The 26988-nt window shown below is 41.4% G+C and overlaps 1 protein-coding gene across 4 annotated transcripts in view; it reads right to left on the bottom strand.

The window, feature by feature from the left end:
* Positions 1–13637: 13637 nt before the first annotated feature.
* MYPN (myopalladin) overlaps positions 13638–26988 on the bottom strand; it is a 205428-nt gene continuing 192077 nt past the window's right edge. For all 4 annotated transcript variants that reach the window (XM_082267451.1, XM_082267450.1, XM_082267449.1 and 1 more), the window contains 6 exons: positions 26863–26945; positions 22937–23063; positions 22634–22841; positions 21542–21707; positions 19641–19774; positions 13638–14333 (listed from right to left, as the gene is read on the bottom strand). In XM_082267451.1, the coding sequence (XP_082123577.1) occupies positions 14161–14333; positions 19641–19774; positions 21542–21707; positions 22634–22841; positions 22937–23063; positions 26863–26945 (891 nt within the window). In that variant the 3' untranslated portion in view covers positions 13638–14160. The remainder of the gene's footprint in view (positions 14334–19640; positions 19775–21541; positions 21708–22633; positions 22842–22936; positions 23064–26862; positions 26946–26988) is intronic.

The following is a 26988-nucleotide window of genomic DNA, read 5'->3' as shown; positions in this document are numbered from 1 at the left end:
ATCGCTCCAAAGCCTCCCGGACAGCTAAAATTGCTGAAAAGGTACTTCAGCCCTGGACCGAGCAGTGCTGATGATTGGACAACAAATCGCCTGCTACTGACGACAAGCGCCAAAAAAGAATCTTCGCCAAGATCTTTCTATCAACATTGAGAAGACTGATGGGGCGCCAGTTCTCAATTATTGAGGGGTCTTTACCTTTTGACAGAAGAATCACAGCGGATAGCCTCATGGAGGGAGGGAGAGAACCCTCTTCTAAACAGCTGTTCTAAACCTCCGCTAAAAAGGGAGCCAGAATGGACTTAAAACACTTGTAAATTTCAGCTGTCAACCCATCTGGCCCAGGCTATTTTTTGGTAGCCAGCTTCTCTATAGCACGAACTACCTCATCCGCAGAAATCGGTTCTATCAAATCCATCAAAGGCAATGTACCATTTCCCAATCCTGGAGTAGAATCCAGAAAGCTTTCCATCCTGTCCCGACTAAGGTCCTTTCTTCCCAGAAGGTCTGCGTAATATGACCTGAAGATCTCCAGGATCCCTGATCTGGACTTCACCAGGGAACCCGTACTATCCCTCAGACCTCTGACCGTCTTAACTGCTATGCCTTGCTTACAGTTCTGGTAAGGATCAGGCGAGTGATATTTCCCGTAATCTCTCTCCAGAACTAAGGAGGCATGCCGGTTGTATTGACACTTCCCAAGAAGAAGCTTTACCTCAGAGATCTCCCCTGGATCTCCTCCATACGAGACAAGACTATCAAGCTTCCTCCGCAAATGCTGGTAGGCAATATATATACCAAGCTGCTTCTTCTTACTTATGGCCTTGAAAAGTCCAAGCCCTTTGTTTCACAAGCTCCCACCACTCTGACTTACTGCTGCAAAAGTCCAGAATAGAAACCTGTGCCTGAAAAAAATCCTCAAAGGATTGTTATACCTCTACATCTTCCAGGAGAGCCGAATTCAGTTTCCAGGTACCCCTTCCCCTGGGTGGAGTGTCCGAGGCATTCAGAGTCACAGACAGCATACAGTGGTCAGAGAACTCCACCGCCCTCAACTCAGGAGCCGAGATAGCAGAGTTCTCCTTTAAAAAAAACCTGTCTATCCTACTCTGACTATTCCCTCTCTGAAACGTGAATCCCGTGCTGCCAGGGCAGTGCTTAATGTGCACATCTACCAGGCCTGCTTGTCTAACCATATCTCTAAGAAAAACGCTATCGTAACCCAGCCTGTCTATGAAGCCTCTCCTGTCTTCAGGCCTAATTATGGTGTTAAAGTCAGCTCCAAAGACAACCTGCTGGGATGTAAAAAGGAAGGGCTTGATCTTTGTGAGGAGGCATTTCCTGTCCTATTTTGACTGCGGTCCATAGATATTAATCAGGCGCAGGTCCTGCCCCCTAACAGAGACGTCTAAGATCATGCATCTCCCCATTTCTACCTCAATTACCCGCCGGCACGTTACCATATCGGTTTTAAAAAGAACCGCAACTCCGCTGCAAGGCTCCGCCGCAAGAGACCAAAAGGAGGGACCGCATCTCCACTCCCTTTTTGCTAGATGGACATCGGCCAAAGTATTGAGCCAGGTCTCTTGCAAAAATAAAATCTCAGCATCAAACTCACTGAGCAAAAATAAGGCAATATCACGAGCTCTTGCAGATTTCACACTGGCGACATTAACCACTTCTCCCTGGGGGGACGTCATATGACGTCCGTAAACTTTGTGGGGGTATACCGGGATGATGCCTCTAGCTAGAGGCATCATCCCGGTACCGTGGTTTAGAGCCGACGGTTGGCTTTCCGTCCCCCCCCCTCCCGCCGCCTTCCGTGGCTTTTACCGGGGCTCCCGTCCCACCGGGAGCCCCGAGCACCCAGCTGGCGTGTCCGCCGGCTGGATGGAGTCCCGATCAATGCCGAAAACGGCTTTGATCGCGTTTCCGATGACGTAACCCAGAGGCGGGATCCATGACGTCACTTCCGGGTTAGTGTGCTGCAAAAGGCGGCAAATTTGAAAAACGGCTGTATGCAAAAACGCAGTTTCCGGCATTTTGCATACAGGGAAGTGTAGTGGAGGGGTCTATGGTCTTTTAGACCCTCGATCCCTCCATAAAGTGTACCTGTCACTGCATATTGCTGCCACAAGGGATGTTTACATTGCTTGTGACAGCAATAAAAGTGATCAGATTTTTTTTTTTTTTTTTTAAAAACTGTAATAAAGTTAAAAAAATAAATGGGAAAAAAAAAAATTTAGCCACCCCCGTCACCGTTAGCTCGCGCACAAAAAAAAACGTATACGGAAGTCGAGCCGCAATTAAATCGCTGTTCAAACCACACATGTGAGGTATCGCCGCGATCGCCAGAGCGTGAGCAATAATTTTAAAAAAAGAGCTACACTCTAAACTGGTAACCGTTAAATAAATTTATATCGTCGCCTATTGAGATCTCTATTGACCGTAGTTTGTCGCCATCATACGGGGGGGGGGCGCAATTTTAAACCGTAATATGTTGGGTATCTATTTACTCGGCGTGACATCATCTTTCAAAATATACAAAAAAAATGGGCTAACTTTACTGTTTAGTATTTTTTAAATGCAGTGAAATGTGATTTTTCAAAATTTTTCCAAACAATGGCGTTTTAAAGACCGCTGCGCAAATTCCGCGTGACAAAAAATATTGCAATGACCGCCATTTTATTCTCCAGAGTCTTTGCTAAAAAAATATATATAATGTTTGGGGGTTCTAAGTAGTTTTCTAGGAAAAAATACTGATTTTAACTTGTAAACAAAAAGTGTCCGAAATAGGCCTGGTGGGTAAGTGGTTAATGGTCGCCACCTTTATCAGAGCGGGAACTGCCATCAGGATGATTGGGGTAGTCGTTTCTTAACCTCTACCACACTCTCATCACCCGAAACAGCTCTTTTTACACTATGTGACTCCCCCTCATCCATAGATGATAAAGAAATAGATAAATCCGACACCAACTCCTCCCCTGATAAAACAGAAAATGTGTTGCCAAGAGGAACCTCTCCTGGGTCTGACTGTAAGGAGGAAATGACCGCTTTACTGGTCTTCCTCTTCTTTTTCTTCCTCCTAGTCCTCTCCCACCCCTCCTCATCTGAATCCTCCTCAACAGAGGGTGAGACATGGGACATGGACACCCCTCCCTCAACCCCATCGACCCCACCACCATCCAGCACCCCTGCACTCTCCTGCCCACGGTTGCGGTTTCGGGGGACAGGGACTAGAGGTGGAGTAGGCCAAGGGGGAAGATCCACTATACCCGCCCCCCCAGCAGCTTCCGCTAGTCTGGAGGATCTACGCACAGTAGATGTAGGAACAACCACAGGAGGGACAGACTCAGGGACCACATCACTAGGGGAAACAGAATCTGACACAACAGACACAGGAGGGGCAGCAACAGTTTCCTCCCTAACTTCAGCTGCTTCGTCTTCTTTATCAAGCCTCTGCAGCTCAGTCTCCAATCCTGGCAAGTTATACAGTGCCTCTGGGCATTGGCTAAATGGATGACCCAGCTGCTGGCACAAATTGCACCGAATCTGGGTGCATTCTCTGGCCAAATGGCCTAAATCCTGGCACAGTGAGCACTTCTTGTGGGTGCAGGACGATGCAAAGTGGCCTTTATCACCACATTTATTACACACCTTAGGCTGACCTTGGTAGAAAATGGTCAGCCTATCCCTACCCAGAAAGGCTGAGCAGGGAAGGTGCTGAACTACATTGCCCAGCACCCCCAATTTTAGTGACAATGTCCAGGCCCCTGTCCATATCCCATGCTCATCAAGGACCTCCCGCAGTGGAGTGAGGACCTCGCCATATCGGCGTAGCCATACTATTAAATCAGCCTCTGGTATGGATTCGTTACGCACCAAGATTGTCACCGACTTTATCAAAGTCTGCCTTGAAACCACCTTTGGCTGAATATAGCAAAGGGAATCATACCAAAAAAGTGGAAAGAAAAGGAGAGCCCGAAAATAAAGGAATGGTGTAAAAAGATAAATAACAACTTTAATATGGAATATATATGTAATACACAAGAGGAGACTCCAATAAACATGAAAAGAAAATGGGGAAAATGGAAAGAATTTAAAAAATCAACTAAATATATTGAAATAAATAGTTAAGCATATCTACCATGGGGAGGTACTGTAGAATGGAAGTTGTTGGCAAGAAGGGGAGGAATTCTGGGAAGGGGGGGAGGGAGAAAAAGGGAAAATATTTATGATATTAAGTATATGAATCATTGTACTTCCTTTTTACATAACTTTAATATGTAATATGTGAACCCTAATTTGAGGAATACTGTTGTAAACTTAAATTTTATATGCAAATAAAAATAAAGTAAAAAAAAAAAAAAGAAACCACCTTTGGCACCAAACCTCTCCACTGCTGAAGGCCCTTGCACCTCCTATACCTCTCCCAAAAGAGATCCAAACTCTCAGGTTTTACAAACGATAAATTAAATTCATAACTCCCCACCGGGCAAATCAAAGCAAAAATATCACAGGCTTTAAACCCCATTTCCAAAACCAACTCAGCCACCCTCCCCCTTACTATTGGGGTTCCTTCCCCCTCCCACCTCAACTGAACCACATTCCTCCTCCTATACCCACTAACCAGCCCCCCACCAAACCTCCCTGATTTGTGACTATTAACAGAATTACCACCACCCACCCTGGTGCGACTCCCCAAAACTGAAGCATAGCTTCCTATATTCCTGGCAGCAGAAAATCCATCAGTTTGTTTTGAAACATCTGACACACACTTAACAGATAACGATTGCACAGATTCGGGATTGATCTGTACAACCGATGAACCTTTCCTCTGCTGAGCAGGGGGAGAAATTTCATTTTTATTTTTCCCAGCAATATTATCCCCTTCGCCGCCACCCACCACATTCATTGCTTTATGATTATTGTAATTTTTAATACTTGCTGGGATATTTGTTGTCTTCACAGCAGAATCCATAGTTGCTGCTGCACTGGTAAGAGTTTCAGCTGTCATCTTCTCTTCCTCTAGGACATGGTTTTCAGCTGTGGAAATGGAATTCTGTTCTAGCACAGCAACAGGTAAAACACTGCAGGTAACTTCCATGGCTGCTTCCACTCCAATTGCAGCACCATGCTGATCCCCTCCCCCACCAGCAATCAGCTGGTCAATCAGCCCTGAAACACTGGGAAGCTCTGGTGAAAGTGAAACAGACTTCTTGGAGCTTGCAGCCATTTTACTTTCAGAGGGACTACTGGTCTCATCAGGAGCAGCAAAATCCATGTCTGGGGTGTTAGATGCAGGTCCATCCATATTCCTCTGATGATCTCCTGTCTCCTCTGTCAGGGATTTTCCCTGCATGTCTGTACTGGTTGTGTTCACAGCAGAATCTCCAATAGGTAGCTGTATGCAGAGCTCCTTCTCACCTGGGACACCATCCACTACAGCAGGTGGGGCAGACATGTTGGATGGCAGCATGGTATACTGGGATTTTTCCACCAGTACTGGCTTTGCTGGTTTGTATCTCCTCTGCCCATCCTCAGGGATTTCTGATGGTTTATCAGTAAATGCAAACTTGTCTGCTCTCAGGGGGGACTCCATCTCCTGGATGAATGTCAGGGATCCACGTTCACTTTCAACCCCCTGGCTGGTTGCCGCTGGCGATTCCCAGGCCTGACATGGGGGGAGAGGTGCAGAGGCAGATGGAGCCGGGTCATCCCTTACCTGAGGCTGCTGATCCACAGAACTTGCTGATGCTTGGCTGGCAAATCGCCTCTCATTGTTACATTTTTCTTTAAACACTCCGCTTCTGTCTTTCAACTTTTCCAATAATAAAGATTGTTTCTTTACCTTATCTTCCAAATCCTGTAGCTCAGGCTTCATGGCTGTGCGATTTTTACTCCAGGCCTGGCAGTACTTGGCTCTGAAGGATTTATGTTCAGCCTTCAAAACTTTAAGTTTTTCTTCAGCTCTTCCAATCGCCCTAAAACGATTGATTATCTTCTGGCTGAAGACATCCGCATTCTCACCGGGGCCTGGACCCATAGACAGGTCCTCCACCTCCTCCTCACTAGGCCCCGTGTCATCAGGGGTATCCCTCCCAGGGCCTCCCCCAGGATCAGGCATTGTTCCTGCGCCAAGCTAGCAGGCATGGCCCAGGCTTGAAAAAGGCTGGATCTCACAGAGAGCTCCTTCAGTGTGTCCTCCTCCTTCTTCCCACTGACCACCAATGTAAGAGCATTCTTCCCACTGACCACCAATGTAAGGAGCATTCTTCCCACTGACTGCCAATGTAAGGAGCATTCTTCCCATTGACTGCCAATGTAAGGAATATTCTTCCCACTGATCGACAATGTAAAGAGCATTCTTCCCACTGATTGACAATGTAAGGAACATTCTTCCCACTGACCACCAATGTAAGGAACATTCTTCCCACTGACCACCAATGTAAGGAGCATTCTTCCCACTGACCACCAATGTAAGGGACATTCTTCCCACTGATCACCAATGTAAGGGACATTCTTCCCACTGATCTCCAATGTAGGGAGCATTCTTCTCACTGACCACCAATGTAAGGAGCATTCTTCCCACTGATCACCAATGTAAGGAACATTCTTCCCACTGACCACCAATGTAAGAAGCATTCTTCCCACTGAACGCCAATGTAAGGAACATTTTGACCACTGCCCTCCAATGAAAGAACTTTTCTTCCCACCGACCTCCAGGCTAATGTACTTTGAGTTGTAGATATAGTAATTTTTGGCAGAAGTTCCCTGATACCTGAAAGGTATTTCAAGGGTTCCGTCATGTTAAAATGGTTGAGAACGGCTGGTATAGACCCAGATGTTTACTCTTAGTCTTCATTGTCAGCTATCCGTTCTCCTTTCACCTGTACTAGGAAGGCTATAGCTGTGCTACATAATTATCATATCTCAACATTCTCCATATAACAGAGATAACATAAGTCTGGGTGCATTTAATGGAGGTTTATGCAGTCTCAGCTGTAGACGGTGTTTTGTTTTTTTTCTTTGGCTATCTCATGCTGAACCATATGCTCAGCATTTTAAAAACATAAGGTGAAGAGACTTTCTTTCCATAATGATGACTTTGTCCATCTTATGACTTTCCATCCTTCAGAGGCCTCCCCCATGCATGTGAGAACCATTTGAATACCAGGTTCTGTTTTTTAGTCTCTTAGGGCTGGTCTTCACAATGGTTTGGTGATGGCTTGGTCTACATTTCACCAGCTGTTATTAGATAAGTCTTTCTGTAGGTGGAAGCTTGAGGACGTTCCACATCTCTACTCTCGCTCCTTCTTTTTCCTGTCGGCTTGGGCTGTACGTCCCCTGGGTGGCCTGCTTTTTCCGCATGGTTATCATGATAATGGCAATCACAAGCAGCAGTATTAAAAGCATTCCCGTTCCAATGGCAGAGCCAACCAGACTGAGGGACCGAGGCTTCTGGATCAAACGTGGTTTCTGTATTAAACACAGGAAATTAAACACAAGACAATAGCCAGCAGCCAATAGAAATATTTTTTTGCCAGTGCTACTCAACTGTATTAACATATGTCTCCTTTTTTTATAACATAAATAATAATATAGCACAGTGGTCTCCAAACTGTGGCTTGCAGACCAGATGCAGCCCTTGCTTTTATCTGAACCTCAGGGCACCATTCCTTCCACTGACATCAACGATGGAGCACCACTCCTTCCACTGACATCAACGATGGAGCACCTTTCCTTCCACTGACATCAACGATGGAGCACCTTTCCTTCCACTGACATCAACGATGGGGCACTATTCCTTCCATTGGCACCAACGATGGGGTGCTATTCCTCCCACTGACACCAAGGATGGGGCGCTATTCCTCCCACCCATACCAACAATTAGGCACTGTTCTTCCCACAGACACCAATGATGGGGCACTATTCCTCCCACTGATACCAACAATGAGGCACTATTCCTCCCACTGATACCGACAATGAGGCACTATTCCTCCCACTGATACCAACAATGAGGCACTATTCCTCCCACTGATACCAATGATGGGGCACTATTCTTCCCACTGATACCAATGGTGGGGCACTATTCCCCCCACTGATACCAATGATGGGACACTATTCCCCCCACTGACACCAACGATGGGACACTATTCCTCCCACTGGTACCAACGATGAGGCACTATTCCTTTCACTGATACCAAGGATGGGGCACTATTCCTCCCACGGACACCAATGATGCGGCACCATTCCTCCCACTGACACCAATGATGGGGCACTATTCCTCCCACTGATACCAATGATGGGTTACTATTCCTCCCACTGACACCAATGATGGGGCACTATTCCTCCCACCAATACCAATGATGGGGCACTATTCCTTCCACTGACACCAAAGATGGGTCACTATTACTCCCACTGACACCAATGACCGGGCACTATTTCTCCCACTGACACCAATGATGGGACACTATTCCTCCCATTGACACCAATGATGGGACACTATTCCTTCCGCTGATACCAATGATGGGGCACTATTCCTCCCACTGACACCAATAATGGGGCACTATTCCTCCCACTGACACCAATTATGGGGCACTATTCCTCACACTGACACCAATAATGGGGCACTATTCTTATTCCCACTGATCACTAAGCCTCAGACATTGTTTACTCCAACAGAAAGCAAGGCATTTTCTACTCCCATTGGGCCCCCCTAAAGTCTAAAGACAGGTATCTGGCCCTTTGTCAAGAAAGTTTGGATATCCCTGATCCATGTGAGATAGTTACTTATCTTCATTATAGGGGGTATTTTTCACACTTAAATTGAGGATGCTTTGGGGTAGATTTACTAAAACTGATGCACTCTAAATCTGGTGCAGCTGTGCGTGGTAGCCAATCAGCTTCTAACTTTAGCTTGTTCAATTAAGCTTTGACAATAAAGCCCGGAAACTGATTGGTTTCTGTGCAGAGCTGAACCAGATTCTCCAGTTTTAGTGGGTATATCTGGAGTTATGTGTATATGTGTTTTTAGGAAGTACCAATAAATTGATTCATATAAAATAAAAATGTGTGTAAATTTATAGAATATTTGTAATATATTGTAATTGATATCAACCCATTGAAGCCTCAAATACAGTAGTAATTTTGGGGTTTTGCAGATCCCCCACGTGTGCAGATGCTTCATCATTGGGGAAGCCAGTGCAGGAACCAGGATGGGAGAGCCACCTCCCCATAACATAATCAATGAAGATAACGGCCCGGGATGGGACTCTGGGTAGGAGAATGGGGTGCAAAAAGAGGACAGCCCTGGATCCATGTGGCTTTTAGGTATATTACTACAGAGAAACACCATAGGTAAGCAGAGAACATGAACACCATTTCATTGGAAGGGTTATGTTCCTTCTTAACTTTTACAATGCCCATGTAGTTTTGTTTTTTATGTGCCTGGTGTTATGAAGAGATCCCAATCCACAGAAGACACCAGGTTTTGGTGTACTTGGCTTGGATAGGTTTGTTGTTGGGCTGTCCTGCTATACTGGGTGCAATCTGCAGTATGGTAAATTGGTCACGGTCGTTGGATGCCAGGCAGACAAAAAACTGGATTTTTGACTTACAGTAAAATCCTTTTCCCTTAAGTTCATTGACGGACGCAGTTATCTGATCCATATCAGTAGGGTTATACTGCCTCCTACAGGAGTAGGACACTAGGCAGAAAAAAAGTTCTGGCTACGCCTATGGGCTGTCCTGCAGCGTTAATTTTGGCAGCAAATTTCAATTTAGTTTTAGTCTTAGGACTAAAATGGCATTTTAGTTTTAGTCCCATTTTAGTCTTCTGCAAGTGTTTTAGTTTTAGTCGTATTTACTCGACTAAAACATCCTACATTTTAGTCGACTAAAACGTCCTACATTTTAGTCTACTAAAACGTCCTACATTTTAGTTGACTAAAACTCATTTTAGTCATCTATAATCGAATGGGTGTAGTTCAATTGTAATTTGTAATGCATTATTTAAGCATTTCTCTACAATTTCCAAACTCATTATATACTGTACTACTGCTGGTCCTGGAGTGAAAAATCTAATATGTTATTATTTATGGTATTAAGCTTTGAGCATGCACCAGTGTTAATTTTGGCAGCACATTTCAATTTAGTTTTAGTTATAGTCTTTTGACTAAAATGCCATTTTAGTTTTAGTCGTGTTTTAGTCATCTGAATTGTTTTAGTTTTAGTTGTATTTTAGTCGACTAAAATTGTATTTAGTCGACGAAAACGTTTTAGTCGGTTTTAGTCGACGAAATTAACACTGCTGTCCTGGGTGGTACACCCTCTCTCTTCCTGCATAGGATGTCAGTTTTGTGTCAAAGCAGTGTCAGAAAGTAACACCAACCCAACTCAAAATAGAGCGGTGGGTACTGCGTCTGTCAATGAACTTAAGAGAAAAGGATTTTACGGTAAGTCAAAAATCCAGTTTTCTCTATCGTTCATTGACGGACGCAGTTCTCTCTGATCCATATCAGTAGGAACGTCCCAAAGCAGTGCCATAAAATGAGGGGTGGGAACAGCAGAAAAGAACAAGACCCCAAGGCTAAACATAGCCAACCAGGCAAAAGAGGACTCATCAGAACAAAAGCTGAGGCCCACCTTAAACAAACAGTAAACACCCTCAAGGAAGGCCAAAAGCCCTCCAGACAGCAGCCAACAAAAACTTTGTGGCCAAAAGAGGCATCTGCAGATGCCAGCACATCTGAGTAGGCAGCTTAAAACTGACATACTATGCAGGAAGAGAGGGGGTGTACCCTCCAGGACTGCCTATAGGCGTAGCCAGAACTTTTTTTCTGCCTAGTGTCCTACTCCTGTAGGGGGCAGTATAACCCTACTGATATGGATCAGAGAACTGCGTCCATCAATGAACGATAGAGAAATATCCATTTGTAAAAACATTAGATATCGGGGAAGGAACTGGTGCCCAGTCAGTCCACTGGAGTGGAACGACATTCAAACATCTGAGTGATGGTACTCCAGGGGATTGCTGGCTTTGGTGCACTACCTGTTTGCACACAACAGTATTTGGAGCCAAACTGTCCCCAGCCAGGTCACTCGTTCTTTTATCTGTATTTTTTTATTACATATATATTGTACCTGTGCTATGGAATTATAAAGCCTTGTTTATTTGCAATGTACAGGTGCATCTCATAAAATTAAAATATCATCAAAAAGTTAATTTATTTCAGTAATTCAAAAAGTGAAACTCATATATTTTAGATGGATGCGTTACACACAGAGTGATATATTTCAAGCATTTCTTTCTTTTAATTTTGATGATTATGGCTTACAGCTAGTGACACCCCAAAATTCAGTATCTCAGAAAATTAGAATATTACACAAGACCAATAAAAAAAAAAGGATTTTTAATACAGAAATGTTGGGTTAGTGAAAAGTCTGTCCATGTACAGTATAGTATGCACTCAATACTTGGTCGGGGCTCCTTTTGCATGAATTACTGCATCAATGCGGCGTGGCATGGAGGCGATCAGCCTGTGGCACTGCTGAGGTGTTATGGAAGCCCAGGTTGCTTTGATAGCGGCCTTCAGCTCCTCTGCATTGTTGGGTCTGGTGTCTCTCATTTTCCTCTTGAAAATACCCCACATATTCTCTATGGAGTTTAGATAAGGAGATTTGCTGGCCAATCAAGCATGATCATGTGACCAGGTACCGTGCCTTGCGAAAGTATTCGGCCCCCTTGAACTTTGCAACCTTTTGCCACATTTCAGGCTTCAAACATGAAGATATAAAACTGTAATTTTTTGTGAAGAATCAACAACAAGTGGGACACAATCATGAAGTGGAACGAAATTTATTGGATATTTCAAACTTTGTTAACAAATAAAAAACTGAAAAATTGGGCGTGCAAAATTATTGCAAAATCAGTGCAACCTATAAGTGCTTGCAATCAGTGCAACCTAGCAGTGCTGCCTATCAGTGCACATCATTGCCGCCTGTTAGTGCCCATCAGTGCCGCCTATCAGTGCCTTCAATCAGTGCTCATCAATGCCACCTATTAGTGCTCATCAATGCTGCCTATCAGTGCCCATCAGTGCCACCTATCAGTGCCCATTAGTGCTGCCCATCAGAGCCGCCCATCAGTGCCACCTATACACTGATTTGGGTTATTTTCACCAAAGAAATTGAGCAGAATACATTTTGACCTAAATCTAAGAAAAAAAGATTATTTATTTGCAAAATGTTATAACAGAAATGAAGTAAAACACGTTTTTTCCCCCAAAATTTTCAGCCTTTTTTTTATTTAACAAAAAAATAAAAAGCCCAGTGGTAAATAAATACCACCAAAATAAAGCTCTATTTGTGTGGAAAAAGTGATAAAAATGTCATATAGGCACAGTGTTGCATGACCACGCAATTAAATATAGAAAAATATTCAGCGCTGGACTCTTATACACACCACTATTAAATGGACCAGCAGCTAAGCACTCAAGGGCAATATCTCCAAAACACCTCCTGAATACATAGTAGAAAAATAGTGCAGCGCAATCCTAGTGGTAAATTCATAAATCATGCAGAGTCCCAATGATATTAGGTGTCCATATAAGCAGGTAGAATCTCCAGTGTTAAGTGGTCCTATGGCAATTCCATAAGGTGCTTGTACCCACGAGTGCTCATGCAAACCCACCACCTGTTCACACTGCCGCTCACCTTAACAAAGAGACCCTGTTTATCATTATGGATTAAAGATTACTCGACTGCTTACAGAGAGCATTAGATCGTTCTTTCTTTTCTCCCACACATATTGGTAACATTGCTTGAGGAGCTGGCAGTGCATCGGAGGTGCAATCATTGATACCGCTAAAGGAAGGATGTGTGAGGATGCGCTTTAATTTTGAGATAACATGTTGGTTACCCTGTAGGGTCTCTTTGTTAAGGTGAGCAGCAGTGTGAACAGGTGGTGGGTTTGCATGAGCACTCGTGGATACAAGCACGTTATGGAATTGCCATAGGACCACTTAACACTGGAGATTCTACCTGCTTATACGGACACCTAATTGGGACTCTGCAATATTTATTACATGATTTATGAATTTACCTCTAGGATTGCGCTGCACTATTTTTCTACTATGACCACGCAATTGTCATTCAAAATGCGACAACACTGAAAGCTGGCCTGGGCAGAAAGGGGGTGAAAGTGCCTGGTATTGAAGTGGTAAAGTAACTGTGTAAACAAAAGGATTTTATGTATTTCTCTTAGTCCAAGAAATGGTTATCTACAAGTTATCTATAGGGTTCAGAAAATACATAGGAAATACAAGTGTTTTAGTCACTTCTGGATTTATTTAAAGGAAGAAGAAAAAAAAATATATGTGGGGTGCCATTGCTCACTTCTCTAAAATGTTGTTTTCCTGTCTCTAAATTCAGTTCTTGCTGACCAGTGACAAGTATGCAAGTGGCCACTGGTAATTCTCTGTGTCCTATTTAAAAACTGTCCAAATTAGCTTTTTATTGGTAAAATGTTATATTTGTACAGATGAAAGACTTTGAAAAAGAATCTGCGCAAAATAATCAGAATGCACAATAAGACAAAAATAAGACAAACAACTGATGATAAAACAAGTCTAAAAATATGCAGTATGTTGCCGCTTTATTTCATAATACATCTTTTTTTCCATTTCATATGGACAAACTTTCCAGGACTTAAATAGTGGGAGATGGCACGGTTAACTGAAAGCATCTACAGCGTCAGCCTCACTACAAGAACAATGTAAATATCTGTTAAATACAAATGATACACATCTTCATATTAATAGAACATCTATTGATCTTTATTCTGCCTAATAACATAAATAATTAAATAAGGTAAATACACAGCATTACCATGTTAAAACAGATCCCACTGTCAAAGACACAGTGACACAAATCTGTGTATATTTCTGGTGCGCCCAGCTTGTAGAAAAGATAAATTCATTTCTATATGGGTGGACAATGGTGCCTATAAGCCCCATTAGGTTTAAAAGTTTAAATATTTTTAGGCTATTTAAAACGGGCAATAAACTAAAACCATATTTTAAAAAAATAGAAAAATTGACTTTTGTAAACTTTCCGCCGTAATTTTCTTCACAGTTTTAGTGTTACTGTAGCCAGCTGAATTTACAGCTCATCACTCTCTACCACATCACGGACTGGAGACATAAAGCTCAGCGGGGTTTCTGCGGTTGGGTATGGATTCAGAATATCCAGGTTTGGCGTGGAGAATGTTGAGTAGCGGTTTGAAGTAGGTCGTATTTTTTTAATTGGCTGAGGAATCTGCTGGTGCCACTGTGCTGTAAAAAGGTATGGAACATACTGTAATACTGTCAATTTATATATACTAGTCATTACAAACAGCAACACATATTGTTAGGCTATGATCCCACAGAATTCTGAGTGCAGAAGGGTAAGGGTGTTAATACTTCCTGCAACACACAGCTTTCTCATATACGTATTACTTTAGGCCCACCTTTAGCTAAAACTTTGCTTGAGTTTTGGATTGAGTGAGTAAAATATAGAACTCCTGGTAATTTTTTTTTGCACTTTGTGTCCTCATTGGGGAATCTTCTACCGCTTCTAGTCCCAGTGGACAAAAAATGGGAGGGTGGTGGTGTCACCAGGAAAGGAAGACTCAGAGAAAAATTTAAAAATGATACACTTTCTAATCTGCCCTTAACCTACTTATTCATATAGTAGCTCACAAAAGTGAGTACACCCCTCACATTTTTGTAAATATTTTATTATATCTTATGTGACAACACTGAAGAAATGACACTTTGCTATAATGTAAAGTAGTGAGTGTACAGCTTGTATAACAGTGTATATTTGCTGTCCCCTCAAAATAACTCAACACACAGCCATAAATGTCAAAACCATTGGCAACAAATGTGAGTACACCCCTAAGTGAAAATGTCTGAATTGGGCCCAAAGTATCAACATTTTGTGTGGCCTCCATTATTTTCCAGCACTGCCTTAACCGGGCATGGAGTTCACCAAAGTTTCACAGGTTGCCACTGGAGTCCACTTCCACTCCTCCATAACGACATCTCAGAGCTGGTGGATGTTAGAGACCTTGCGCTCCTTCACCTTCCATTTGAGGATGCCCCACGGATGCTCAATAGGGTTTAGATCTGGAGACATGCTTGACCAGTCCATCACTTTTACCCTTAGCATTTTTAGCAAGCCAGTGGTCATCTTGGAGGTGTGTTTAGGGTCATTATCACGTTGGAATACTGCCCTGCGGCCCAGTCTCCGAAGGGAGGAGATCATGCGTTGCTTCAGTATGTCACAGTACATGTTGACATTCATGGTTCCCTCAATGAACTGTAGCTCCCTAGTGCCGGAAGCACTCATGCAGCCCCAGACCATGAAACTGCCACCATCATGCTTGACTGTAGGCAAGACACATATGTCTTTGTACTCCTCACCTGGTTGCCGCCACACACGCTTGACACCATCTGAACCAAATAAGTTTATCTTGGTCTCATCAGACCACAGGACATGGCTCCAGTAATCCATGTCCTTAGTCTGCTTGTCTTCAGCCAACTGTTAGCGGGCTTTCTTGTCCATCATCTTTAGAGGAGGCTTCCTTTATTTGATTGAGTGCAGTTTGATGCAGTTTGCAGCAAATGGTCTGAGCACTGACAGGCTAAACCCCCAGCCCTTCAACCTCTGCAGCAATGCTGGCAGCACTCATACTTCTATTTCCCAAAGACAACCTCTGGATATGACGATGAGCACGTGCACGCAACTTCTTTGGAGTGGAACCTGCCTTGTAAACCACTGTATGGTCTTGGCCACCATGCTGCAGCTCAGTTTCAGGGTATTTGCATTCTTCTTATAGCCTAGGCCATCTTTATGTAGAACAACAATTCTTTTTTTCAGATCCTCAGAGAGTTCTTTGCTATGAGGTGCCATGTTGAACTTCCAGTGACCAGTATGAGACAGTGAGAGCGATAACACCAAATTTAACACACCTGCTCCTCATTCATACCTGAGACCTTGTAATACTAAGTCACATGACACCAGGGAGTCACATGACACCAGGGAGGGAAAATGACTAATTAGGCCCAGTTTGGACATTTTCACTGAAATCTCTTTTGTTGCCACCGGTTTAGACCTTAATAGCTGTGTGTTGAGTTATTTTTATTTAAATACATTTTTATTGAATTTTAACAACAAAGTTGAATGTGACAAACAATTTAAAAGAAATATATTAGGGTGTGTGAAGAGAATAAAGGGAAAACATAAATGTAATCGTACCAGTCAGATTAATATTAAAAATAGTTGAACATTATTTATCGTTTCATGTTGGGATGGGCAAAGTGTATCAAACAGCTAAAGGTTTACAGCATAAAGCCATCTGAGTACCACTCAATCCATGGTCTCCATAGGTCCAGGGTAGTCTCGTAGTTCCCCACACTAGACAAAAAGAGAATCTCATATGTACCATGTGTGTTGGTTGTTTGGATAAATTCTGCAACCTCTGGGGGTTTTGGGTCTTTTCAATGTCTAAGTATGGTTAAGCGTGCTGCCAGTAATAGATGTGAGATAGTAGTTCTATGGGATAGAGGAATAGGCTGCAACTCTAGGGAGAGAATCACCATTCCAGGAGTTAGTTCTAGGTTTAGTCCTGTATTTTTAGTTGCCATTTTAGTTATCTGTACCCAAAAATTATGAGGTTTTGGATAGGACCACAAAATATGAATTAGGGTTGCTGATTCACCACACATCCTCCAACAATGGGAGGGGGTATTTGGAAAGGTTTGCACTTTTGGTGGATAGATAAGTGGTACTCATGGCTTTCACCCAATGTTTTGCTCGGTATTCTTCACCCATATCTTTTTCCCATGCATTCATTCAAGGGGATTTAACAAACGTATTCTTCTCCTTTAAACTCAAGTATAGAACTAAAATACCTTTGGTTGTGTCATTGGAGGTCTGGAAGAATTGGATCAACTTCCATAGCAATGTAGACTGTAGTTGTTTATTGGCTTTCACTAAATGGGCCATCTGGGCATATTTATTTAGCTCATTGGGGGGAAGGTTGTATTCCAGCTTTAATGTTCGGAATGTTTTAAGCGTTGGGCCAACCATTATATCTTCACGCTGGTAAATACCTTTATCAATCCAAGTGGTGAGGTTGAGGTCTGGTATTAGAAGTTGCAGTGTGGAAATAGGGAACCTCAAAGGCATCACCTTCTCGCTCCATTGTTGGGTTTTGCATAGGTAAACCCAGGAGCAGATGGATGCTAAAATGGGTGGGGCTAGCTTGGTATCTAAGGTCTTGGTATTGTGTTGAGCTTTTTTGAGGGGACAGCAAATTTACACTGTTATACAAGCTGTACACTTTCTACTTACATTGTAGCAAAGTGCAATTTTTTCAGTGTAATAACCTCATATAAACACTATTTATGCACTTTCTATATTGCACTTTAAATGTTTATAGCTTACCTATGTTTACTTTATTTATCCATTTTGTCTACAGCACAGATTAAGCACAGCACTTTCTATTATTTTGCACTGATGTTAAATAACTTATTCCCGTTTTCCTAGTATTTTTGCACAGCAATTTATGCACATAGCTGTATGTCTGTAGTAGGTGGGAGGATCTAGCGCTGCTTACACTTGTTTATTCACAGTTATCCACCTTTTGGTTTTTGAGGCAGCAGCTTACCCCACAGATTAGGCTAACCCAATTTAATTAACCCCGTGGCGCGAGGGATTTTTTCTAGTTTTATTGGCTGTGACTATCTGGCTTTAACCCCCCTGGCGGTAATCCCGAGCGTGACTCGGGGGGGATTTTTTAGTGCAGGATCGGTATCCCCCAGTCACGCTCGGGGTGAATGTGCAGAGAGCGCAGCGGTGTCTCTTACCTTCTCCTGGCGATCCAGCGATGATCTCTCATTGCTGTGACCGCCAGCTGAGAGTCCCGCCGCTCGTCTGTCCTCCGTCGGTGTGATGACTTCCTAGTTCCGTTCCCTGCAGCAGCAATGCTGCATGGGAGCGGAACTAGGGAGGGAAATTCAAAAAACGTTGCACAAAACACAAACACATAACACATTTTATATTATATATATATATATATGTATATATGTGTATATATATATATATATGTATGTATATATATATATATATATATATATATATATATATATATATATATATATATACATATATGTATGCACACACATACATATACCTATATACACACGTATATATATATATAAAATTATATTATTCGATTTTAATTATATATATATATATATATATATATACATGTGTGTGTGTGTGTGTGTGTATGTATATATATATATATATATATATATATATATATATATATATATATATATATATATATATATATATATATACACACACACACATATATATATATATATATATATAATATATAACGCATGAATTATAATCGAATCAATAATATAATTTTATTATATATATTATATAATAATATTATATTATTGATTCGATTATAATTCATGCGTTTGTGTTTCAAATTTATCACATCTGGGATGTCTACTAGACTCTTGTTTTGTTTAGGTTTAAGTCAGTAATTACTAAGAATTGTAGGCCTATAATACATAACGCCAAATTTCCATGAAAAAAATTGTATCGCTTTTGGTATGTAATTCCTGACATAATCATACCGCCAGGGAGGTTAATCTCTTCCAACTCCTGAGTAAGAGGAACATACTGATAACATCTCTTTACAGTGAAAGACATAAGAAGTCTCTATATTAACCTAAATACTGGTTCCCACTTGGCTGTCAAATCTGCAGTAGATAACTGAAAGACAGAAGGATGATTCACAAGAGATATTTAGAATCTTTACTGAAAAATGATGTGAATTTTCAGTTTAATTATCTGTGTGTGAAAAGCATCTATGCAAGATTTTGTATTTCAAGTGAAAACAAAATTGCTTTTCACATGATTGGATATTTATAATGCATATTCACACAATTTGTTCAGTTAAGGTTTTCAACTACTTTAGTAAATCAGTCCCAATGTCTCATTTGCTCTGTTGTTTCAATAAATGAGCCCCCCTATTTATTAACAGAAATATAATGGTTGTTCTGGCTTGTCTTTATTTCCTCCATTCTTTTAAGACTTCTTTAGAATTCTTTGTGGTCCTCTAGGACCTGCTAGTCCCTGGTCCCTTTGGTAACCCCTTTTTATTAACTATTATTTATGATATTTAGTTTAATTTGTCATGTAAATCAGGTGTCAGGAGAATATATAGTACAGTGAAGATTTAGAGAAAGTAGTACATATGAAAGCACCAGGTAGCTCTCTCTGGTAGCACCCAGACCTCACTGAATCCTTTCTCTCTATGCAGCTTTTATGGCAATATTTAACATAATTTGCACCTATCATACAACTCTCCATGGTCAAGAGCAGCTAACATACAACTGTTTTTTCGTAACATGCATCTCTTTTAGTACACTATCAGAAAATATTAATGTCTACTAACACTCTTTTTGGTACATTTTTACTGGTCCAAAAAAATACTGCATTTTTACTAATATATGTTAGTTATCGTCTTTTTTTATTTTCCTATATTATCATGCACTTAAACCTACCATATATGTCAAGTCTAGCAGTGCAGGACACAATCCCTGCTTCATTCTTTGCTGACAATGTATACCACCCTGCGTCCTCTTTTTTAGCTGGCTGGATGAGAAGGCAAACATACCCCGTGGCATCCTGATGCATACTGCAAAATGGACAAAAACAACACATATCTTTCTCACAATGTGGAAAATAAAATGGGACATTTACAGTATATAAAGCAAATATAGATGTTTTTTTACAAATGTAATGCCATACCCCTGAAACATAATGTTTAGCAGACCACTTAGAACAGGACCTTAGTATTGTCAGGTACGTTTTACACTGTTTGGATAGAAGAATACTGAGTGAATGATTTTCTCATCCCCAACCATAATAATAAGAAATCTCAGGAAAAATAGATATCTCCCAATATTTTGATCACATAGTATATGGATGTAAGAAACAGAGATCTGTCGTATTATTATGCACAATGAAAGTGAACAGAACATCTCATTTCAAAACAGCATTTAGGAGCAAGCTGTATCCCCCTTAGAAATTAGAAGATCTCGCTAAAAGTTATTATGTACATTGGAACAAGCACACACCATTAAGCAGCCATACATTAGTCATTTTTTTGTTCAACCAGCGGGTTGAACAAAAAAGTGGACTCAATTACCCCATCCACACATTTGAGGTGTTTGAAGGAATCCTACCGCTGTGCTATTGCTTTCTGACAATGAGGAAACGTCCCTGCCATCAAAATACATTGAGCAGTGCTGCATGCTATAGTCAATAGTGCTGATTAAGCGGTGTTAAATGTTCCAATAAGGCGGTTGTACAGAAGTCGTTCAGTAGATCAATTTCTGTACAACCACCCTGCCCATATAGGGACTGAAAATCAGCCAGTCCCTGCTGAACCAGAAAAACTTCAATCCACGTATAGCCAGCTTTAGTCGATCATTCCTGAGGAAAAGTTGATTGGCCATTAGAGCTGCACGATTTATCGATAAAAAATTGCGATCTCGATTCAACCCTCCTCAGGATCTTAATCTGGCATTTCCACGATTCATGTAACAAGTGCAGAGCTGTTCCCTGCTCACAGCTTTCCAAAAAATAAATGCAGCCCGCATCGTTTATCAACAACATGCGCTGAAAGAGAGATAAAATGAAACCTATCTTCTGTTCTTTTAGAAATCAAAGGGATGAACTTCAGTCTATAAATTAGGTCAGTTTAACTACTTAAAGACTAAGCCTTTTTCTGACACTTGTTGCTTACAAGTTAAAATCAGTATTTTTTTTACTAGAAAATTATTTATTTAGAACCCCCAAAGATTATATACATTTTATTTAGAAGAGACCCTAGAGAAGAAAATGGCGGTCTTTGCAAAATTTTATGTCAAACTGTATTTGCACAGTAGTCATTCAAACGCAATTTTTTGGGGAAAAAATACACTTAGATGAAATAAAAAACTAAACAGTAAAGTTAGCCCAATTTTTTTGTATAATCTGAAAGTTGATGTTACGCCAAGAATCGCGAGAGAATGGTGATCTTTAATCTAAGCAAAAAAATTGTAATTCTTATTTTATCCAGAATCATGCAGCTCTATTGGGCATCATGGAATATTTTAGCCAATGTTGTTGTTGTATTTGTAATCGTTTCCAGGCACTCATGACTCACTGGTGTCAGAAAACTATCTTTCATTCATAGCATACATGTTAAAGATATACTGTACTGTATTAGGCTATAGAATTATGAAACAATCAGTTGTAAAAATTATCAACTGCTGGTTGAACAGCATCTGTATATGAATTTCTGTGGCTTACTTTATTCCCAAAGATGACGTTATTACAGAAGTACTGTATATTTGTAATAACACACACGACAGCTTAGTTAACACCGATAATTATAACAAACAGTGTCAGTACATACCTTATCCTATGTTTGTGGGCTGGAATGGTTTCATTGTCTTTCTTCCAGTAGAAGACTGGAGGAGGCATCCCAATAACTCGACTCTCCAATCTAACTGGATGACCCTCTGGCACCCCAGAGTTCTGCAGCTTCTCCAAAAATACAGGTGGCCTCTGCACTTCCTTTGCTGAAAAAAATTGGAAAAAAAATGCAGGAAGATTAAATAGGTCAATTTTAAAAACCGAATGAAAATCTACCTATAGTATTGCAGAAATGAATCACTTACCGGAAAAATTAATTTTCATTCTTGTAAAATAAATATAATCTATAATATTCTCTATAGTGTATATATGTATACAAGCTATTTTGTAATACAAAGGCAAGGGGAAGACCATCACTCGCAGTGCTTGGGAGCACTGTGCCAAACACTACCGTTGGTAAAATCCTGGTACTGAAACCTAATATAATGTTAACACTACATAAAAAGACAAATTTTCCCTGAGCCTCTGATAGCCTCCTCTCCACCCACGACTTTTCTCCCAGCCAGCAAAAATGAAGTGCTTCCTGGCACGTTGGGGCCAGTGACCTCCACTCATGGTGCAGTACTCAGGCCTAGCAGTCAATAGCTAGGCCTAGTTACTATCAACATGTCAGATGGGGTAATGTCACCTGACACCGACCAACATCAGGTATTTTGGTGCTGGTTATGACGGAGGAGGGAACTGTGGGGAAAACACTGAAGAGGTCAATATCAATAGGTGGGTGAGGTACTTGTACACAGGCACTGTCACTTAATGGGCAAAGTGGCAGTGCCACTTTAATTTCATTTAAGTAATATTGTAGCTCATGATGCTCTGACCTGTCCTAGGAAATACAAATCTCAGGATAATTATCAGAAAGACTACATGTCTGTCGGTGCTTGTAGTACTGATTTCAAATAGCGCACATGCAAAAGCCACAGTTACTGAACTTTATTCAATGATGTAGATAAAATCTGACTTGTAGTTATCAATGATTTTGTTTTTTGTTTTTTAGCAAGTTACCGGTAATGCCTTCCAGTGCTTGCCTACTGGTCAATCTAGATATAAAATAACATATCACATGCAATCTTACCCATCACACTCAGCTCCAAGCTGAATGAGTTTTGTCCTGTCTTATTAGTGGCAATGCAGGTGTATGTTCCGGCATCAGCTTGTGAGAGAGGATCAATGAGAAGTGAGTGAATTCCATTCTCTCTGACCAGCATTCTGTGACTGCCATCTGGTGAGACGGGTATTCCATTAAGAAGCCACATAATGTCTGGTGGCGGTAGACCACTCACCTGTTAAAACAAGTAATTTTGGAATTCCTTTCTTTGAATTAGTATAGGAAGGACATTTAATAGAATACTATTTAGTAGATCTCTATATTTCTTACCTTACAGTCTAACCTGCATAACCGCCCTTCATGTGCCACCATATCTCCAGGAGCTTGGAGAAAGTATGGCCGGAAAAATCTTTCCTGTACAGATTCACTTTCCACTTCTGTCTGACGCGGCCGCACCCTACACAAGGGATAAGTAATCTTAATAAAATAGATGCATATATTCCTTGATAACAAGATAAAAAATTTTATTAGATAAATGTGTAGAGTTTCTTTGACCACTTAGGGCCCTATTTATAATGTACAGTGGAATAAGCTCTCCACAGGTAATTGCTCTAATTCCCATGTGTCAAACACAAGTCTTGTGGGCCAAATCCAGCCCTTCAGGCTATTTATTGTGGCCCTCGCACCTCTGCTGCAGCTACAACACCCCCCTTATCTCTGACCCCACCTTGCCCCAGCAATTGGAGGCAGAGAAGAGGACAGAACTCCTCCACCAGATTCTGCACTTCTCTATTCAGCTGCAGAGAAGCTTGTCTCTAACCCCCCCTCCCCCCCGGCCGTCTGTCTCAGCAGTCGGCAGCAGAGAAGAAGACCGAACTCCTTCTAAAGATCCTGTGCTCTCTATGCAGCTGCAGCACTCTCTTGTCTCCATCTCCCTAGGTCTCAGAATTCGGCAGACTCCAGCAGTTGACATCAGCCCTCCTCTGATCCGCTTCCAGACCCTGCACTTTCTGCTTCCCAGCTTTGGCCCTGCTTCTTCCTGGCTGTGGCACAAGGAGTACATTTATATAGTCTTACAGATACGACTGGCCCTTTGAGGACAACCATATTAATAATGCAGCCTGCGATGAAATTTAGTTTGACACCCCTGTCAAGCCTGCAGTGTCCTTCGGAGTGTTCTTTGCATAACGCTCACACAAAAAAAATAAACACTCACAAGGTTCTAACCCTCCTTACTTTGAGATGGGGATGGTTGAAGGAGACAGATATGGCAGTCAGTGCTGACAACCCATATTGTTAGAGGACTGACTAAATGATTGATTGCATTTCTTTCCACCATCTTGGCAACTATATACTGTAGGTTTGAGTGCACTCCATGGATGATCTATAAGTACATAAGCACCTTTATGTATCAGACAGAAATATGGGAGCTGCCATTGCTGACTTGTTTTTGAAGTTACATGTTTTAGGTCTGTCAATCTGATTCAGGCTTCACTATGTAATGAATTGCTCTGCAGAGCAAGCATGTGCTTTGCAAGTGTCTTAACCTTCAAAAACAACAAGTCAAAGATTGAAGTTCCCATATTACTGTCCTGTGTAAACTATTTGTTTATGTACCAGCAGAAGTAGTACAGCAGTTATGCATGACAGGCAATCATATTTCTATCCCTTTCCCCTTCTGACACTAGTAGATTGAAGATAAGTGTTTGCTTTTCGTTTCAGCACTTTACACATCATCAATGCACTTTACACATTTCAGCACTTTTTACACATCATCAATGCACTTTACACATTATCACTACATTTGCACTTTCTTTAACATGTAAGCCTGTTTATACTCATGTACAGAAACAAATATCAGACTCTATTTAGCCACATTAGTGTTGCTCTGAAAGATGGGAAACCTTCCAATGGGGAAGAGGCTTGAAGATTTGTAAAGAGGAAGTCACTTTTTTTCACATTTTATGAAGTGCAATACTATTGTTATAATTATTGGATCAATATTATTCACTATTTATTGTCTAGTACATGTATGCACTAATGGTGATACACTGTTTCATTTGATGTAATTATAATTAATCTACTATGGCTTCCTACAGCAATGAGAAAATATTCTCCTAAGCCGATCCTATCCCATTCTTTGCCCATCCATGAGAAATACCATCTGTGTGAATTATTGTCATTGCACCACGCTGCACACCACCTACACATTGGTGGCATAAAGGGAGTGTTACCCTAAAATTATAAATAATTCACTCACTATAATTAATTTAATTTTAAATATTTTCATATTAAGAATTACTTCCCCTACCTCTTAAAGAAATCAAATTCTTTCTTGCACCCCCCCCCTTGCCCTTTGCTTTTTCCCTGAAAATCAATTTGTAAAAACAACCAATTTGCCCTTAAAATCATCTCCTTGATCTACAGGGAAAAGAAACTTGGCACACCTCTCCCCAGGGAAGGCTGGAGTGAAATATGGGCCCCCACAGCCTCATGCCCTCCAGGCACCAGGAAACTAATTTAAAGGTATTGATGGAATGGTACCTTAATGAGCACATGCTGGGACTTCCCTATTAGCAGAAGGTTCTGTCCCATGTTTACTTACTCATAGCATCACAGCTGGGTCGTCCTTGGGATGCTTAGCCCCTGAAACCCATCTAATTTAAGATGTTTACAGCAGCCAAGCAAACACTTGGGAAAGCCTGGAAAAAATAGGCCTCTCTCCCGAATGTACACCTACAGTATATGTGCTACAAAAAACTTACATCAATACAAAAAAGATAAATTGGCAAAATTCCACAGTATATGTGACCCTTTTTCCTGTACCTTGCTCTCCCTACTCCACTCCTTACCCTGGCCCTACCTTCAATGCCATTCCTGTGTCCCTAACACACTATTGCCCCCATACTTGCCCTCCACTTCTTTTTAGGCTTGAGCCTTTCCTGGCAGTTCTCTACCACCCCGATAGCCAGTTGATTCTTGTTCTATAACCCTTTCATGGTCTCTTACCTGTGTTTAAGCTCCATTGGTCTCCATTCGTTTCCACACACACCATGTATGCCAACCTGCTTACCTCAATACAATCCCTGTTAATGCAGTTCTAGTCTGAGGTTTTGTAAATCTTAATAGTCCACCAAAGCTCTCTCCTGTTTGTACTTGGAGCCTGTTTCTGTTCCTTCAGTTTATCTGAAGTGTATATTCTTGCACTGTATATTTATGTATGTAGAACCCTCCTAGATATGTGCTAGGACTTAGATAGGTAGATTTAGGCTGTGTTTTGCCACAATGTAGTCAATGTGGCTTTAATTGTTTGTTAGGTAAAAGCATAATTTCCTTACTGTACTCAGTGAAGCTACAATCTGCTAGTCAGGTCTACCCAGTGTGTTCAGCTGCTGCTAGTCTGGTCTATAGCTTAGTGGAGTTCCAAATGCCTTTATTAAGATATCCAAGGTGGCACAACAAAACACCAACTAGTCCAGGTAGATGCATTTGCAACTGTGCCTAATCATTACCAATAAAGGCATTTGGAACTCCAGTGATGTGCAGCTGTTTCTTGTTAACTTGATATTGTTTACGCAGGCAAGTTGGGACTGGCACTCATGTGGAGGTTCAATCGGTCTCATTCATCTCACCTGGAGCAGCAGATCTTTTTTCACCTGGTCTATAGCTTCCTCTGTATCCAGGGAACTTGAGAAGTTTCTGGATGATAGGTGTGGAGCTATGCAGATGGCAGCATGAATATGGATACAGCCCTGGCTTATCCCTTACAGGCAGGCTTTGATGGCATGCTGGGACATTGATATATTCTGTGAGTACACTGAGCACAGGGTCTTTTCCCAGAGAGGTTTAATCCAGCCTGCAGGGCACGCTGCTCTCCCAGGCAAAGTTTCTGTTATGGCTGCTGTTGTGAGCCTTCAGGCGTTTTTCTTCTGGAGACAAAATGCTCAGATGTGAACTGGGGCCATTGAAATGAATGGGATTTTGCTTATTTGGCATTTTGAGACTTCAGAGAAGAGCGTTTTATGAGCTTAAATACGCTCAAGTGTGAACAGGGCCTCATGCCTGTGCCTCTGACAAGTTTTCTGTGCATTATTTTATAGTACCCCTAATACAATGGTTGCCCATTTGGGATTGGGAATAGTAGGACGAGCTACACAGGTAATATGTACTGTGCTTGTGAACCGTGAGCATTCCAGTTTGATAGGTTAGTGTGAAAAGTGATTATTAATGACAGGAGTTTGTATTAAAGACATTACCTGTGGGCCAGTACAGTAGGAATTGAACGAGGACGTATTGGAGCTGACTGTACAAGTAAATGTCCAGAGCAGCTGATTCTTCCCTGAAAAATAAAATATATTCTATATCAGAAATGGTAATGTATA

The sequence above is a fragment of the Pelophylax lessonae genome, assembly GCF_965119305.1.
Source record: "Pelophylax lessonae genome assembly, chromosome: 9".
Classification (NCBI taxonomy): domain Eukaryota; kingdom Metazoa; phylum Chordata; class Amphibia; order Anura; family Ranidae; genus Pelophylax; species Pelophylax lessonae.
The sequence above is the reverse complement of the archived record's forward strand: the minus strand, read 5'-3'. Positions and strand labels throughout refer to the sequence as shown.